Here is a 15,667-nt window from a genome sequence, read left to right on the forward strand (position 1 = left end):
TGACAGAGCAACTTGGCATTGAAGAAGTGAGCACTGTACCTGGAGCTTCTCTTTGTTGCTGGTTCGGATAATTGACGTCAGGATATCTGGCAACGCTTCCCTTGGGAGACTGTCTAAAAGACGCCTCAATTTGGCAACTGCAGGCACAGACATATCCAACATTTCAACCAACTAGAGGGGGAAAAGGACTTGAATGAAATCCGGCATTATCTGGGGAGTTTCAAAAATCAGACTTCCACATAGGTTGAATATTTGCATTTCAGGTTTTGCTTTTGCAAGATCATTAATATCAGTATTATACGGGCATCTTACAGGCCTCAGGGGAAAGGGGTACTTCCTCGACAGCAATAACAGTGAAAAGCAAAAACGGCTCAAAAGCACTGCACACCCATGTTCATGAAAGACTCTGTGAATTTGTGCTGATTTTTATATTAAACTGTATTCTGGAAAAAATTCAAGTTTATAACAAAGTTGAAAAATAGTATAATAAATAGTACAAGGCACTCCTATATATCCTTTTAGATTCACCAACTTTTAACATTTTATAAAGCAACATTAGCTGCCTCGGTACACACCCACACTAATATTATTATGGTAGTTACTGTATTTACATGTAAGTTACAAACATCATGACCCTTGTTCTAAAGGACAGGACAGGGCTGGGAATACAGCTCAGAGGCACAAGCGCCTGCCCGGCAAGTGCAAGGTCCTGAGTTCAATTCCCAGTACCAAAAATAAAAAGAACAGGACATTTCCTTACACAAGCACAATGTAATTATCAGATTCTGCAAATTTAACAGCTGATGCTATTATGACAGCCAACCAGGAGTTAAAATTCTACATTTGGATTATCTAAAATTTGAGCACCGAGTAATTTTTAGAAACGAACAAGCAAAACAACAATACCTCTAGGGTCTAGAGTAAAACCTAGAGTAAAGACAGATTAAACCCAGACAAGCTTCAGTAACTGCAATGTCATTTGGGCTACAGACAGAGACCCTTCTCCTCTGCGCACACGGCAGGACTGTGCTGTCTCACCTCCCTAGAACACAGGCGTGGCTGCGAGTTTTAAGCTGACCCTTGAAACACCAGGGCACGGGAAAAGCTCCTGCTGGACAAGAGCACCGGAGGCAACAGAGGGGTCCACAGCTTTTCTTTCCGCCTCGGCAATACGAGATGGATCTCTGTGCACCTGGGTCCTGAACTGAGTCTAATCTGCAGATGATCACACACACTAGTTCTAGGCACAAAGCCTAAGCAGAACTACACATCTGCTCTATGACTGAGATTTCTAAAAACTGTACGAATCCATGTCTGCAGCACACTGTGATCACACCCACCGTGGGGAGCTGGTGCATGGATGCACACGTCTCTCCATCCTTCCCACCCTCCCTTACTCCCCTCCCCCTATCTCTCGGTCTCTCCCTTTTGCAGAAGACCCTACCTCCCTGTTTCCTATTATCTATTTTATATTTTGCTCTCTAATGTATTTATATTTTGGATTTCTCATATACGATGTGATATCTAAGAACACATGTGATATTTAAGCTTGTGTGTCTGACTTACCTGGTAACTGAGATTTTGGAGCTAACATAGCAAAACTTAGTTCATACCAATTTATAAATGATGTATCAAATCTTCACATGGTCAACTCTAATAAGATTCTGTATTTAGAGTGATAATAACACCACTCGAAAAACAATGTCGCCTGCCTAGAATCAAGGAGTTAAAGTGTAATTATGATGAGGCTGTTCAAGGGGGAGAAGATAATAAAATTTGAAGAGCCTCATTCCTAGAAATTCATCTTAAGAAAGTAAAAGAGTTAAAATTCACTCCCCAGCACTTACTGAGTAGAAACTACTTGTCAGATTCACTATACTGCTTAGCACAAGCCAGTTAAAGCAGAGACAAATTCCAATTTGGTAGGGAAACAGATCTATAAGATAAATTTTAGTATCACTCGATTGCTATTATATTAAAAATATGAATAAAGAGTGAGAAAGAAAAAAAAAGAGAGAAAGAAACACAGTCTACAGGAGCTGAAAAAGCATACATCCAATGTGAAAACTCAAAACTCCCAGCAGAGAACAGAAGGCAAAAACGACAGACATGTGAAGTAACCGGACGTGAAGCTCGGGCCTCAGTGGTCAGAATGGCTGATGGAGGAGGGGCCTGAGGCGAGGTGGAGGCCTCAGACAGGCTCCCGGGGCCTCAACCTTTTCCTGAGCAGCCTGAGCTTTACCCTAAGGCCACTGAAGTTCCTTACTCAAGGAAAAGCCGTGCCCCAAGCTGGCATTTTGTTTTTCAAGAAAGGCTCAGCTGGCAGGATGGGTTAAAGACAAAAAAGAGGAGTTTAAAATCAGAGATGCAGTTATATCACCGGATATTATCAACAGGACTGTAGGAGACTACATTGTGTAATACGATTTTATCATTTGTTTCACTAAGGTTTGAAAGAAAATGAAATGGGAAAAGTAGATTTCTGTTCTATCTACAGTTTATAAAAAACCTCGAACCTAGAAATAAAGAATCCAGAATCTAACGTATGTGTAAAGTGCACTCCCCTCCCAGAAATCTAGTTAGCCAAGGTTTAAACCATATTTGAAGTCAGTCACCATGGGCTTAATCTTTCATTGTTATGGACACAATTCTGTAACCTGGACTTCCGAGGCAATATGACGTCTATAATTGGTTGTCTAGGTGTTTTAGTGACAAATAGCTTCTGTGTTGTATTTTAATGTAACATTAAAGTTTAGATTCCATTGGAAAAAAAAAAACTTTAGAAAGGGTTGATACATGCTCGAATGATTTACTTACAAGCACAGACAAAAGCAAAGTGAAATACAGTATAAAATGTTATTAAACCATCTAAACATATGCTGCGCTGAAACTTCAGCTCTGAGAGTCACCATAAAACAGCAAAAGAAACAAACGAAAACTGGGTTTTCCAGGAAAAGGTCACTCACTTGTACTGCGTATTTGTAGAACTGTTCCGACAGCTCTCCCAGCTCCTCCCTGGTTTTGCAGGTGTTGGGGAACTCCTCCAGCCGGTCCAACTGTTCCACTTCAGCCACAGGGTAGGGCTTCTCTTTCAGGACCTGGGCAATCTGGAACCGGCAGAGGCCCGTGATCAGCAGAGTGTAGTGGGGCTTGGGCCAGTTACTGCCTACAACCTGGACTGCCAGTGCAGCTGTCCCGATCCTGAAAAGCACACACAATGGAGTGGTCACAGATGCCTGAGGGCAGAGCACAAGTCACGTCAAAAGTGTTGTTTTTTCTGAGGAATTCATTTAAAAAATAAAGAACATCTAAGGTGGAAATGAAGGATTTCTCTATTTAATTTAGCATCCAGTCTGTAGTACGTTGAGGCATCGCCATCAACTATGGGGCGATCTCACTATAACTGGCACTTGTTTTAAAAATTAGGAAATCACATGCATCTGAATTATTGAAGCATAAGAATGTAAAAGCTGACAATTATTACTCTAACTTTGCCAACTAGGAATAAGGCAATCTTGTAACAGAATAAATATCAATATTTCAAATAGACAAACAGCACAAACCAGTGTAAGAAATCTCTGTTCCAATACCAGTTTTGCTGTTATCATCAAACCAATTCTTCTTTTTTTTTAATCTTTTTGAGACAGGGTCTCGCTACGCAATTCAGGCTGGCCTTGAGCTCACTTTGTAGCCCAGGCTGGTCTCGAACTCCCAACACGATCCTCCTGCCTCAGCCTCCCGAGTACCAGGATTACAGGCTTGCGCCACCAAGCCCAGCTCATCAAACCAATTCTTATACAATCCATTAAATGTCTACACAACTGCCATCATATCACAAACTGCCATCATAACCTGGAAATATGTATCCTTAATCCTGGATCTCTAAATGTGGGAACTAAACACTGTAGACTGCACAGTGTCACGAGCTGAGGACAGTTAGAGACCTACACCTCCAGAAGGCATAAACCTAGCTCAAGAGGCAATCTAATAATGGCTGAGAAGTTTTATGCTTTGACCAACTCACATATAAACTTAATCTGTGAAGAATCTCATCCAAACTAAGCCAAAGTTACATAAAACATAAAGATGAACATTCAGAAGATGCTTCCACGTGCCAAATTAGACATTCTCTCCCCTCAGACACAGGAAAGGTGGTAACTGAAGAAAAGAAATTAAATGTCACTAGCTCTCCAGGAATGATAGTACTAGAACCCTGTACCTGCTCATCTCAAACAGTGAATCCCATCCACATATAGCATGGGAATGACTAAGTGCATTTTTGCTTGTATGTACAGTTCATCTGGATTACTTCCTTTTATGCCTTCTGTGGAGTGTCAGTAGCCTTTGTTTTCCTGTACCACTCAGCCTACTTTGAGCTACGTCCATCCTTCCTCAGCACCCTTTCAGTCATGTCTAGCATAAGGGGATAAAAACTGATATAGACAACGACTTCAGTCAAATAATTAGGAAGTCAACTGGGTGAAAAGGAAAACAATCATACACTTTAAAAACTTGAGATGATCTGGCATTTACTTACGACCTACGTGTACTGCGGCTACTTTTCTGAAATCACTAACCAATAGTAAGCTACATTTCCCATTTCTTGAAAACCAACTCAAATTGCCTGAGAAAATTAGCAATACCTCAAGTGATTAGAAATAACTTAGACTATAATTCACGGCAGATGCTATTCGCCAAGGTGTGCTCTGGCAGAGTCCGCAGCTCCTTAGGATGCAGAGACAGTCAGATGAGAGACCGGATCCCCTGCCCGAGGGACTCAGAAAGGAAGATGAGCTGAACCCAAACTTCCAGATGAGAGATGAATTTAATTACCTGGCTGATGCTGCTGACAAAAGGTGATGCTAAAACAGGTTTCTTACAAAACTAATCTGACACTTTTGCTAACAGTGGAAGGGAGATATTCCAAACTGAAACAAGATGAAGCAGGACTCCAGCACACCTCTCTTCCTAACAAGATGAAAGTTTTAAAAGTCCTAAGTGGCTCTGAATTGAAATCCCACAGTTGACTAGGCTATACCATTTTAGACGAGATCGGGCACGTTCAGAGAGGTATGCCCGTAGACTAGAACATACCCTTTTAAAGAAAAACATGATCTGTGAAATTCTAGATGGCTGGACACACTATCTGGTGAAGACATTTTGGGAGAAAAGTGCTGTGAAAAAGGACATTTAATGTTATTTTGGATAAGTTATATTATCTAGTGGACTCCAAGTTTTATACAGAAAAACAGACAAGCAAACAAAATATTCAATTACTTTCTATGAAACACAAGTCTTTATACCACAAGTCACGTATCTAACTATTCTTGCTCTTGCACGACGTGCAGTGTTAGCTATGACCCAAAGCAACACTTTGAATCTGCAGTAGATCCAGGTTTATACAACCAAATGAAAGCAACAGTGTTCCCCTCAATGTGGCCGCTCTATAATAAATCTACACTCCAAGTACTCTGATATTCTTACAGTTCAGACAATTTTTGAAATTCTTAGTCAGAGTGTAATTTCAGAGTTTGTAACATATTATAGTATTTTAATACACACACGGTCTCATTACAAGGTCTGACTGTGTAATCTGAAAACTGACTCTGATAATATAGGGGTCAGGATTTGAAAGCCATCAGATGTAATGGTAGGAAAATCTAAAAGCTACTACTGGAATAAAAGCAATTTTCCAAGACAATAAAACACTGCAAATGTCTGGACTCTGGTCTATAGATCAAGCACATGGTTGTGGTTTTTTGTTTTTAATTTAAAGTCTTCCATTTTTCTTGGAATCCTCAATCTTCCAAATTCCTTCTGTAATGATGCTAGGTCAGCTGCTCATGTGGGGAAAATGTAGGGTCTCCTACTCCTCTCTTCAATCCTCTTTTGTAGAATCCACATTTTAAACTCTCCATTTAGTGAATAATGCCACTAGCAAATAGGTTTAGAATGCCTCACAGTTACAAAAGGCTTCCATAAATATTATTTCATTATATACAGCCTTTTGCCCCTATTAGGAAAGTAGTATTATCTCCTTACTATGAATAAGTAACTGAGATTCAAGAATAGGGGAAAAAAGCTAGTTGGTCATGGTTACAAGGATAGTTAATAGGCACAGGGCTCTTGAATTAGGTTTTATGACAAATTTTACTCTTTTCTTACCATGACAGACAACATGAATTTGTACTTACATACTTATTAACACAGCTTTTAAATAGCTGAGATACTGTAAAGCACAGCTATTACCTAACACTTGATGAACATAACATTTAATGAACGCTTATTGAGAGAAGGACCTCTGTCAAAGCTCTGGAAACAAAGAAAAGGTGTACATTTCCGAGAAAGAGCCATGAAGTTTCTTGTTAGTTTTGTCATGGTGTCACACTGCTTATTTCCTTGAATAGCAGCTGATGTTTGAACTGTGCATCTGCTGTATATACTACACGTATTTATATTTTGTTAGGTGGATGCTAAAGAAACCAACTTGGGATCTCACAGATAAGTAAGACAGCAGATGAACAGGGACTGAAGGATCAGTACTATCAGGAAAGGAAGCGCTGGACCCTAAAGAATGCCAGGTTGAAAGAATGGAAGACCATCTGAAGCGCCTGAAAAGGTACTTTGCAGGGAGTGCTAAATTACTGTCCTTTTGTTTTTGTTTTTTAAGAAAATGATTTTTATTGGTGCATTTTAGGTATACATAATGATCACATTCATCACAGGGAATTTATACCTAAACTTGGTTCTTTTTTTCCCCATTTCCCTACCTTCCTTTTAACTCCTCCTTCCCTCTTTACAAAAGCTTTACTTCCATTTTTCCCTTCTGTCCACTTTTAACTCAGAAAACACCATTCATTCAGGAGCTACTACAAATCCAATACAGTTCAGCTGAGCAAAGAAATGAGGAGCAGGACGTCCAGAGGTGGCATAGGAGCCAAGTTCTACATGACAGGGTAAGGCAAAGTTCTTCCTTTAAAAAGGCTGCCATCAGGCAATGTCCCACACACTGACGCATAGACACAACTGCACGGCTCACAACGGCAGGCAGCAGGATAGCGACGTCAGTCCACACGACAAGGAACACGGGAACAGACAGCTCCTGGCAGCCTGAGCCCAGTCACCTGCGCCACTTGATGTGCTGGGAGCAGGAGGCAGGAGCAGAGTTTCGCACCTCCCCTCTGGAGTACACTGCCCTCCGGAAAGGCAAGTAACCAGGAGGAACAGAGGGGACACAAGGACACACTAGTGTCATGGAGAATGTTTTAGAAGCTGCAATAAAGAAAAAAGACTTCAGAATCTATTACCAAGGAGAATGGTGCTATCTTTCTTCTATATACTCTTCAAGTAGCAAACAGTTCTAGATTGGGTCTGGTAGCTTCTTACAGTGCCAAATGCAATGAAGATATTTCACTGTACACTTTCTAATTTAAGTGATTAAATATTAACATTGCTAGTCATGTTTGGAACAAAAGCAGCATACAAAAGGGTCAGATTACACATTATCTGAGTACAGTGGTATCTTGGAGTTTGCTCCATGATTTTGGAAAACATGGGCACATTTGGGTTTGAGTGGGAAAGTAGCTATGGGTTGTGTTTATCACCTGATGTACAGTTAGTAAACAAAAACAAAATTTTGCTAAATGCTTTTGTTTGTAAACCAAACTGTCTGCAAACAAAAGGGTTCATGAACCAAGGTACCACTGTATTAGTGTTTACTTCCAGCAAGAGAATTTACTGTTGGTTTGGAGGGATTTACATAAAAAAATTTAAAATCCTGCAAAATCTTGCAAGAATAATATCATCAGATAGCCACTCAAACCAGCAATCTACCAACCTAACTCTACTTTTAAAATCCAGAGAATCCACAAATAATTAGTACATACATAAAACAAGAACCAAAAAAACTCTACTCATTACCACTCTTGCCTCAACAACAAGTAAGTACCTGGCAAAACATTATGAAAGAAATAAGCAGGGGATTAAAGAGTGGGTCAATTATAGGGGGACCAGAATCTAACACAATTGCCAAAGAGTAATGCAATTCGAAAATTGTCCAGTTCCACTCAGGCGGTAACCAAAGTAGATGAGAGCTAAATGTTCATGCTCGATAAAACCAAAGCTTTAACAATCTGAACTAATACCACACTGTTGTACAGGGTTTTTTGTTTTTGTCTTTTAAGCAACTATCAGTCTCTTTTGAAAATATGAAGAAAAGGGAGGGACTTTCATCAAAACACAAACCCAAGATTTTCAGTGAAAACAAGATCTGTGTGTGTGTGTGGGTGGGTATGTGTTGTGATGAGGATTTAATAAAGCTTTTTTTTTTTAAGCCTCTAAAAATCTACTCAGTCAGAAATCTCTTAAAAATAAAGGATAAGGCTAGAATGTAGCTAAGTGGTACAGCACTTGCCTAGTATGTGTGAGGCCCTGGGTTCCAGTCCCAGGACCAGACAAAAAGAAAAAATAAAAATGAGGGGTAAATGCAGAGGAAGAAGGATCTCCAAACTATAGTTAAACATAGGAGGTGGACACAGAGACAAGTCTAAAGAGAGTATTTGTTGAAAGCATACTACAAATCAGCATTGTCCAATAAAAATGTGAGCCATGTGTGATTTTAGTAGCCACGTTATAAACAGATGAACTATTAACATGTTATTGAACATTTCAAATGGTCAAAAGTATTACCATTCCCACATGTAGTCTATATACTGGACTTTATTAATAAACAAAATATTTTTCATGCTAAGATTTTTCACAACGTGAAATGTACATGTACAGCACCTTCAGAGTGGCCAGCTGCCCTGGTTTACCTGAGATTGAGGGACACAGGAGCTTTAGGGCTAAAACTGACGGTCCTAGCAAATCATGAAATCAGGTTCCTGTAGCATCTCAGTCTGGAACAGCCACATTTCAAAGGCTCTATGGCCACTTTAGGTGGCAGCACAGCTATTCACCAAGCATGGTATACACTTAAGCAATCTATATACTTAATCTACATAACCACTCAAGGGATAGATGTTGCTAATCTGCAAATTACAGATGAAGAACCAGACATAGGTTAGGTCTCACCCAAAGCCACACAGCTAAGACCATGGTGCCAGGCAATCTAGTGGTAAGCGCGGGGCCTAAATGTTAAGATATGACAGAAGGACCAAAGTTTAGATGTTAGGAAAAGTTCCAGAGAGGAAGACAAAGGAAAATGTGAACAGGAAGGCCTTTTATAAAGGAAAAAAAAAAGTAATGTGGGAGGAGGAAAAGAGGATACAGAAGTGTAGAAGAGCACCCCAAAATTAAGGCAAAGTGGTGTTTAGGAAGTGTGCAGGACCAAAACAAAACAAACCTGTGGAGTACAGTGTGTCGGTCTTACTTTTCTCTCGGTGCTGGGACAAAATACCTGACACCCAAAGTTAAGGAAGGAGAGGTTTATTTAGCTCACAGTTTGTGGAGGTTTCAGCCTGTAATCAGCTGGCTCCAAGGCAGGCTGGCCGGGCACAGGGGCAACGCTGCAAGGCTGCACAAGACAGCAAAAGCAGCAAGAGCACAAGTGGCGGGGAAGGAAGCCTCTTTTTCCTGCTTACATTGTAAATCGGCTATCACGCCCACACCATCTCTGTGCCCTCCTCCACAAGCTGAGACTGTCACTAAGTGAGGACCCTGGCCCCCTGCTGAGTCAGTTGAACTTTTAAACTTCTTAAGTTGACACAATGAACAACATCCTAGAGCCCTAAGGGCGTGTCCTTTTCATCCCAGGAGGTAGAACCGCTGGAGTCAAGTTTCTAGACTCCTCAAGTTGACACAATGTATCAACCGGAACAGGGTCTCAATTCCAGGATAAAAGTGCTGGGAGGAAGGAGGACTCGAGGACAAAGGAAAGAGACGAAAGCGGGATGGGGGAGGGCGAGGTGGAAAGGGGAAAGGGAAGGAAAGAAAAAAAGCACTCAGACGGAGGTCTGGGGAGGTTAAGCGCACTGGCCAAGGAGACCGCAGGGGGCGGGGACGAGGATCGGTTACGACCCGCAGCTGGTAATGAAGCACATCTTGCACCAGTGTCAGGCACTACCTCCTGGACGATCTCATGAACTGTCGCCGGGCAGCTCTGTCACCCCCATTTCCCACGAGAGGTCCGAGCGCCGCCGCGGCGGGGGCGGGATCCGGCGCCCGGCCTACCTGTGCAGCGGCGGCAGGTCCTGCGCCTCGCTGGCCGGGTCGGGCGTGTTGGGGATGACACCCAGGATGGTGCTCTGCAGCGACGTGCCCTTGAGCAGCCGGCTCCGCACCAGCTGCAGGTTGCGCGCCGTGTCCACGCTGGTGCGCATGGTGGAGCCGGGCAGCAGCACACCCTCGTGAGTCAGTAGCAACGGGAGTCGGCTGGGGATCTGGATGGGGCTCACTGACGACATGGCGACGGCTGCTCGCAGTTGCAGCTGTCAGAGTGAGCGGGTCAGCTCCCAGCGTCCAGCTAGGCTACCCCACCGTCCCGCCGCTGCTTCCGGCCCCACCCTACGGCCCGCCCCCAGGCCCAATTACCGCCGCTTCCGGCTCCGCGCTACGGCACGCCCCCGGGCTCAAATATCGCTGCTTCGGAGTCCGCGCTACGGCTTGTCTCCATCCCTACGTACCACCGCTTCGCTCCGCCCCCTCCCAGAGTCTCCTTAGAGGATGAGCTGCGCGGTTGGCGAGAACAGGTGCGCCGAAGCCGGCTACAACCTTCGCCTCCTCTCAGCCTCGCTCCCAGTGTGTTGGGAAGGATCATTCTGTGTACTATTGAAACTTCTTATTCGAATGGATAAATGAGTATTTTAAACCTTCCATTTGGATGGATTTCAGATTTACAAAAATGTTGCAAAGCTATAGCAAAGACGTTTTCCACACACCTTTCACCCAGTGTCCCTTGTACCGTCTTACACGATCGCGGCTCCTTATGAAAGCCAGGAAGTTGGCGTCACTGTTGCCTAATCCGAACACGTGACTCAAACTTGGCCGGTTCTCCTGTTATTGTCCCTAGGGAGATCTGAGGTCGGACCGCTAGGTCTTCTCCCATCTGTGACAGGGCTTCAGTCTTTATTGATTTTTTTCTTTTAAAAATACTGTATTTTAAAGGGTATCTGTTATCAATTTGGATTTAGCTGACGTTTCCCAGGACCACATCGATGGTGTGCACTTGGGGCGCCTGGCTGCAGTATGTGGCCGCTATTTAAGGTGACTGTAATCTTGATTACTTGGCCAAGGTGGGACCTTCCAGGGTCCTTCACTGTGAACTACTATTTTTCTTTTTGTACGTAATAAGTATCTTATTAAGTACTTATTAAGGAGATAATTCTGCATTATTTATTGAGTTCTATAAGAAAACACTTCCTATCTCTCCCATGTATTTACTTACTCCATGATTTATATTAGTGTGGACTCACGGATATTTATTTTTATGGTCATCCAATAATATTATCTATTTCTTTGCTTGAATAACAATTCATTCTGGGCCATTGGGAGCTCCTTCACGTTGAGATTTGATTTGGATTTGCCTGTAGTTTGCAGGGAAGGGTGTGCTCTCAGAAACCAAACCACTCAGATCAACAAGCACCTGCTAGTGACTGCTCTGCACTGACCCCTGAATTAATTGCAGAAGGGTAGAGAAAGTAACATAAAACTTGATCCCACCCTCACATCTCTTGGTCACGGTGACAGATCCACAGGCACTTGAGCCTGGTGCAGAGTAGACAAAACTGTATGTTTCCGTGTTAGCCACAGACTTGGGAAAGGAGAGGTAGGGTTACTAGGTGCTTTGGAAGAGACACAAAGGCAGAATTTGCAAACTCCTGGCCAAAGCTCTCTCTCTGACATGGTCCCACCTTTGTTCATTTGTTCACTAAACAATATCTTTCTGCTTAATATTTATTGTAATAGTCATTCGCTGAAAATATTCACACGTACTGTGTGCAGGATGGTGTTGTAGGTGTTGGGGGATATTTCAGGGAACAAGACAGGTAAGTTTCCTGCCTTCGTGGAGCTGACTCTTTAATGGAAGAAGCAAACAAGGAGAACAAAACAAATGAAGGAAATATTTGATAAATCCTTTAGCTGCTCACAGCTGGCCTGTCTGAAGAGGTGACGTTCGAACTGAACCCTGTACCATGAGGAAGCAGCATGCGAAGATTAGAGATAGAGGCTCGGGGACTTTTCCATGCTGAAGCAACAATTGCAAAGACCCTGTGGCTGGAATGAATTGAGGGTGTTTGAGGAACCTGCTTCTAGAATGTTCTGAGCATGAGGCCTCATAAAGTGGGTAGGGTCAGATTACAGAGGGTTCTGTAGGTGCTGTAAGGGGTTCAGGTCCTTGAACTTGATGGAAGGTCCCAGAGATTTCAGGTTGAGGAATACCACTGTTTGGCTTCTATGTCCAAAAGATAATTTTGGTTGGAGGTAATCTGATTGGATATAATTCTGTGTGGAGGCTGGAAGGTAAGGATTTGAGATCAAAAGCAGGGAGGTCAATTAGGGAGTAGTGGAGTTGTTGGGGAAGAGATGATAACTCAGACTAGAAATGGTGGAGTCAAGCTATGTCTGAATGCAGTTTCAAGAGTATACTGCTGTGTTGGACTTGAGGAATGAAGGAAAGCAGTTGCCAAGGATAGAGCCCACGTTGAAGCCTGAGGTGCAAGGGCCCAGAGAGAACTGAGCTGGTGGCTGATGATCCTGGGTATAATCTGCAGGCTGTGGATCATGTCTCTGGATGTGTACTGTGTACCTTGCCCTGCAATAGACCCTGGGAGTGATATGGAGATAAAATGTGCAGGGCCCAGGTTCATAAGAGTTTACCTTCCCATCACGCTCTCTCCAAGGGGTAGGGAAGAGAGGCTGCATTCTTTGAATGTTTCAAAAATGAGCTTCTAAATGAACTTTGTGGTATATTTAAAAAATACTTATGTTTAATGCTTTTAATATGCACACAGACCCCAACAACAACAACAACATAGGTTCTGGACACATACTAACTACTAGATTTATTTTTTAAAATACATACCCATGCTGTACTGTTAAGGTATGGCACTGTGTGGTTGTTGGGAACTGCTGGAGCTGGAAGTTCTCAGTCTTGAGAAGAACATCCTGCCTGGACAATTTCAGTCATTAGTTGCTAAGCAACATTGCCTCTCATGATACTAAATTTGCAAGGGTATGAATTCACAACCCTACTATTGTTTTTCAGTCCTCTAGCCCTCCAAGGTAAAAGGTAAAGAGGTTACTCCACCTGAGAGAGACCACCAAGTTTTCTACATGTGGTGATGGGTCCAAGTTTAAGTTGCTTGCTGGGTGAACACCTTTTTCCAATCTTGTCTGTGTATGTCTGTAATGAGGTGTGTCAGCCCACTTGGAAGAACATCAAGGATTTACATATGAAGTCTTTAGTGATTTAGTGTGTGACTTTCCTGGCCTCTGCTTTGTTAGGCATTGCACGTACTTCATTTATGCATCAAGTATTCAATAAGCACCTCCTCTGTGCTGGGTGTATTCTAGATTCAAGGATTTTCCAATGAACAAGACACAAAAAGTCCCTGGTTTCAAAGAGCTTACATTCTAGAAAAATTTTAAAAAGGAAATAAATGGCATTTTTAGAAAGTAATAAGTAAAGGAAATACAATAGAAACATATGTAGAAGGTGATAGATTTGGGAGAGGAGGCTGGTGTTGTTGCCAGGGGTTCTGTAGATCCTTTCCAGGTCCTTGGTGTTCTGAACAAAGAACTGCACAAGACACATGAAAATGGTAGTAAGGTTTTACATTTGCTAATGGTAGGAAAAGAAGTCCACTCTGCAGAGTGAGAGCAGGCCGCTAGAGAGTTCATAGCAGCCACAAGGTTATGTGTCCCTCATTCTTCAAGCTGACGTCACATCTAGGCTGTCCTATCAAAAACCTGATCAATTTAGCGCCAGGAGAAATGAAGAAGCACTTTCTGACTGCCCTGGGTACAGGGCTTGGGAACTGTCCCCTGCATGTGTCCTGGAGTTCTGTGATTGACAACTCATACCCACTTGTTCAGCTCCTACTAGACAGCATGTTCTAGTCAGGTTATTTTGAGGAGCTGGTGTTTGTTTTTTTTTTTTTTTTGGTTTTCTCCGGTACCGGGAACCGAACTCACGACCTTGCGCTTGCCAGGCAGGCGCTTTTGCCGCTGAGCTAAATCCCCAGCCCCGAGGAGCTGGTGTTTGAGTTAAGACCTGAATGACAAGAAAGGACCATCTCTGAAGGGGCTGGTGGAGCTGGGGGAGTGAAAATGTTCCAGGAAGTGATTAGGACAAATGTGAAGGTTAAGTTGGGAAGGAGTTGCCCAGTTTCTAAAACAGGAGAAGGCCAGGGACCCGGAGGCAGGGATTTGGCACTGTCTTAGTTTCTTGCTCGTTGCAGAGACACGATACCTGGCGCACCCAACTTAAAGGAGGAAAGGTTTATTTTGGTTCACACTTCGTAGAGCTTTCCGTCCATAGTCCGCTGGCCTCAAGGCAGGGCAGCAGGGCAGAGGAGAATTGCTCCTGACACAGCAGTGAGAGGCAGGGAGAGAGAAGAGGGGGAGGGAGATAGATCCTACCAGGCCGCACTCCCAGGGACTGCCTCCTCCAACCAGGATTCACCTCCCAACATCATATTTAGCCACCACTCACCCGAGGTGCAGTCACCAAAAGCTCCACCCGTGAGCATATGAAGCTCGAGGGGGCATCTAGATACAAACCCTCATGGCCATCAACAGGCTGGGCAGTCACTGGTCTCCAACAGCTATTGGAAATTATAGGAGGAAGTAAATCTAAAAGCAGAGGAAGTTAAGCAGCATGGCAGGTCCAGGAAGAAGAGCACAGCCTAGTTGCTTGTAACTTCTTCAGGGCCTGGCTTGCAGGCCCTCGGCTCCTTTGCCACTAGGCAAATTGCCCTTTTCTGTACCTTGCTTGCACTCATGACCTTTGCCCTGTGGGATGGCGAAAGCACTGCGCTGAAAGCATCTATTTCCTCTCTGTCTCCTGCTACTCGTGTTCCCATGGCCATTCTGACCACACTCTTGGTCTTGCTGCTAATTAAAATAAGTAAAATTCAGCTCCAGCTTCTTCCTGAGAGGAAGCTGGGAACTCTGTGGAGATGCCAAGGGAATTCTGGCAGGCCCCGGAAGTCAGTCCAGGCAGGCCTTGTGAGCTGGGAGGAGGCCCAAGCCATGTGGCCATGCTCCCGGTTCACTGGGAAGAGCAAGGAAACATGTTCGTTATACACATTCACAGTTTCTTATTTTTTATTTGGTTTAGTTTTCCCTGTTGTTAGCTTCCTGGCCAAAGCTACACAGGAAAGAGACCTGTGAAACCCTGGTTGCATGTCTTTGCAGGAATATACGAATAAACCAGGTTGGCAGATCATATTCTTACAGCTACAAAGAGAGAAAAACGAACACCTCAGTCCCTAAGAACTGGTCTTCCCTGTGACCCCCACTTGTCAGTGAGCAAGGGGAAAATCATTTGTTCAGGGTTAGCATTTTAAACTCTTCTTTGATAGATAGTTCCATTAAGTCCTGCTCAGTACAGGCTGGGTCTCAGAGGAGTCTGGTCTGGGCAGAGCGTCTTTTGCTCCTAGGCTTTTCCAGCTGATGCCTTATCCACCTGGTGGCTGACTGTCCCGCTGGCAGGAAGGACTGCTCA

At 43.4% G+C, this 15,667-nt stretch overlaps 1 protein-coding gene across 1 annotated transcript in view; it reads right to left on the reverse strand.

The window, feature by feature from the left end:
- Positions 1-10,525, reverse strand: part of Lonp2 (lon peptidase 2, peroxisomal) — a 92,638-nt gene extending 82,113 nt beyond the window's left edge. Inside the window, exons 1-3 of the mRNA XM_005401402.2 lie at positions 10,171-10,525; positions 2,967-3,201; positions 40-171 (exon numbers count right to left, since the gene is read on the reverse strand). Of these exons, the coding sequence (XP_005401459.1) occupies positions 40-171; positions 2,967-3,201; positions 10,171-10,403 (600 nt within the window). The 5' untranslated portion in view covers positions 10,404-10,525. The remainder of the gene's footprint in view (positions 1-39; positions 172-2,966; positions 3,202-10,170) is intronic.
- Between the last annotated feature and the right edge of the window lie 5,142 nt (positions 10,526-15,667).

This window comes from Chinchilla lanigera, unplaced genomic scaffold (assembly GCF_000276665.1).
Source record: "Chinchilla lanigera isolate Chin_1 unplaced genomic scaffold, ChiLan1.0 scaffold00073, whole genome shotgun sequence".
Lineage (NCBI taxonomy): Eukaryota > Metazoa > Chordata > Mammalia > Rodentia > Chinchillidae > Chinchilla > Chinchilla lanigera.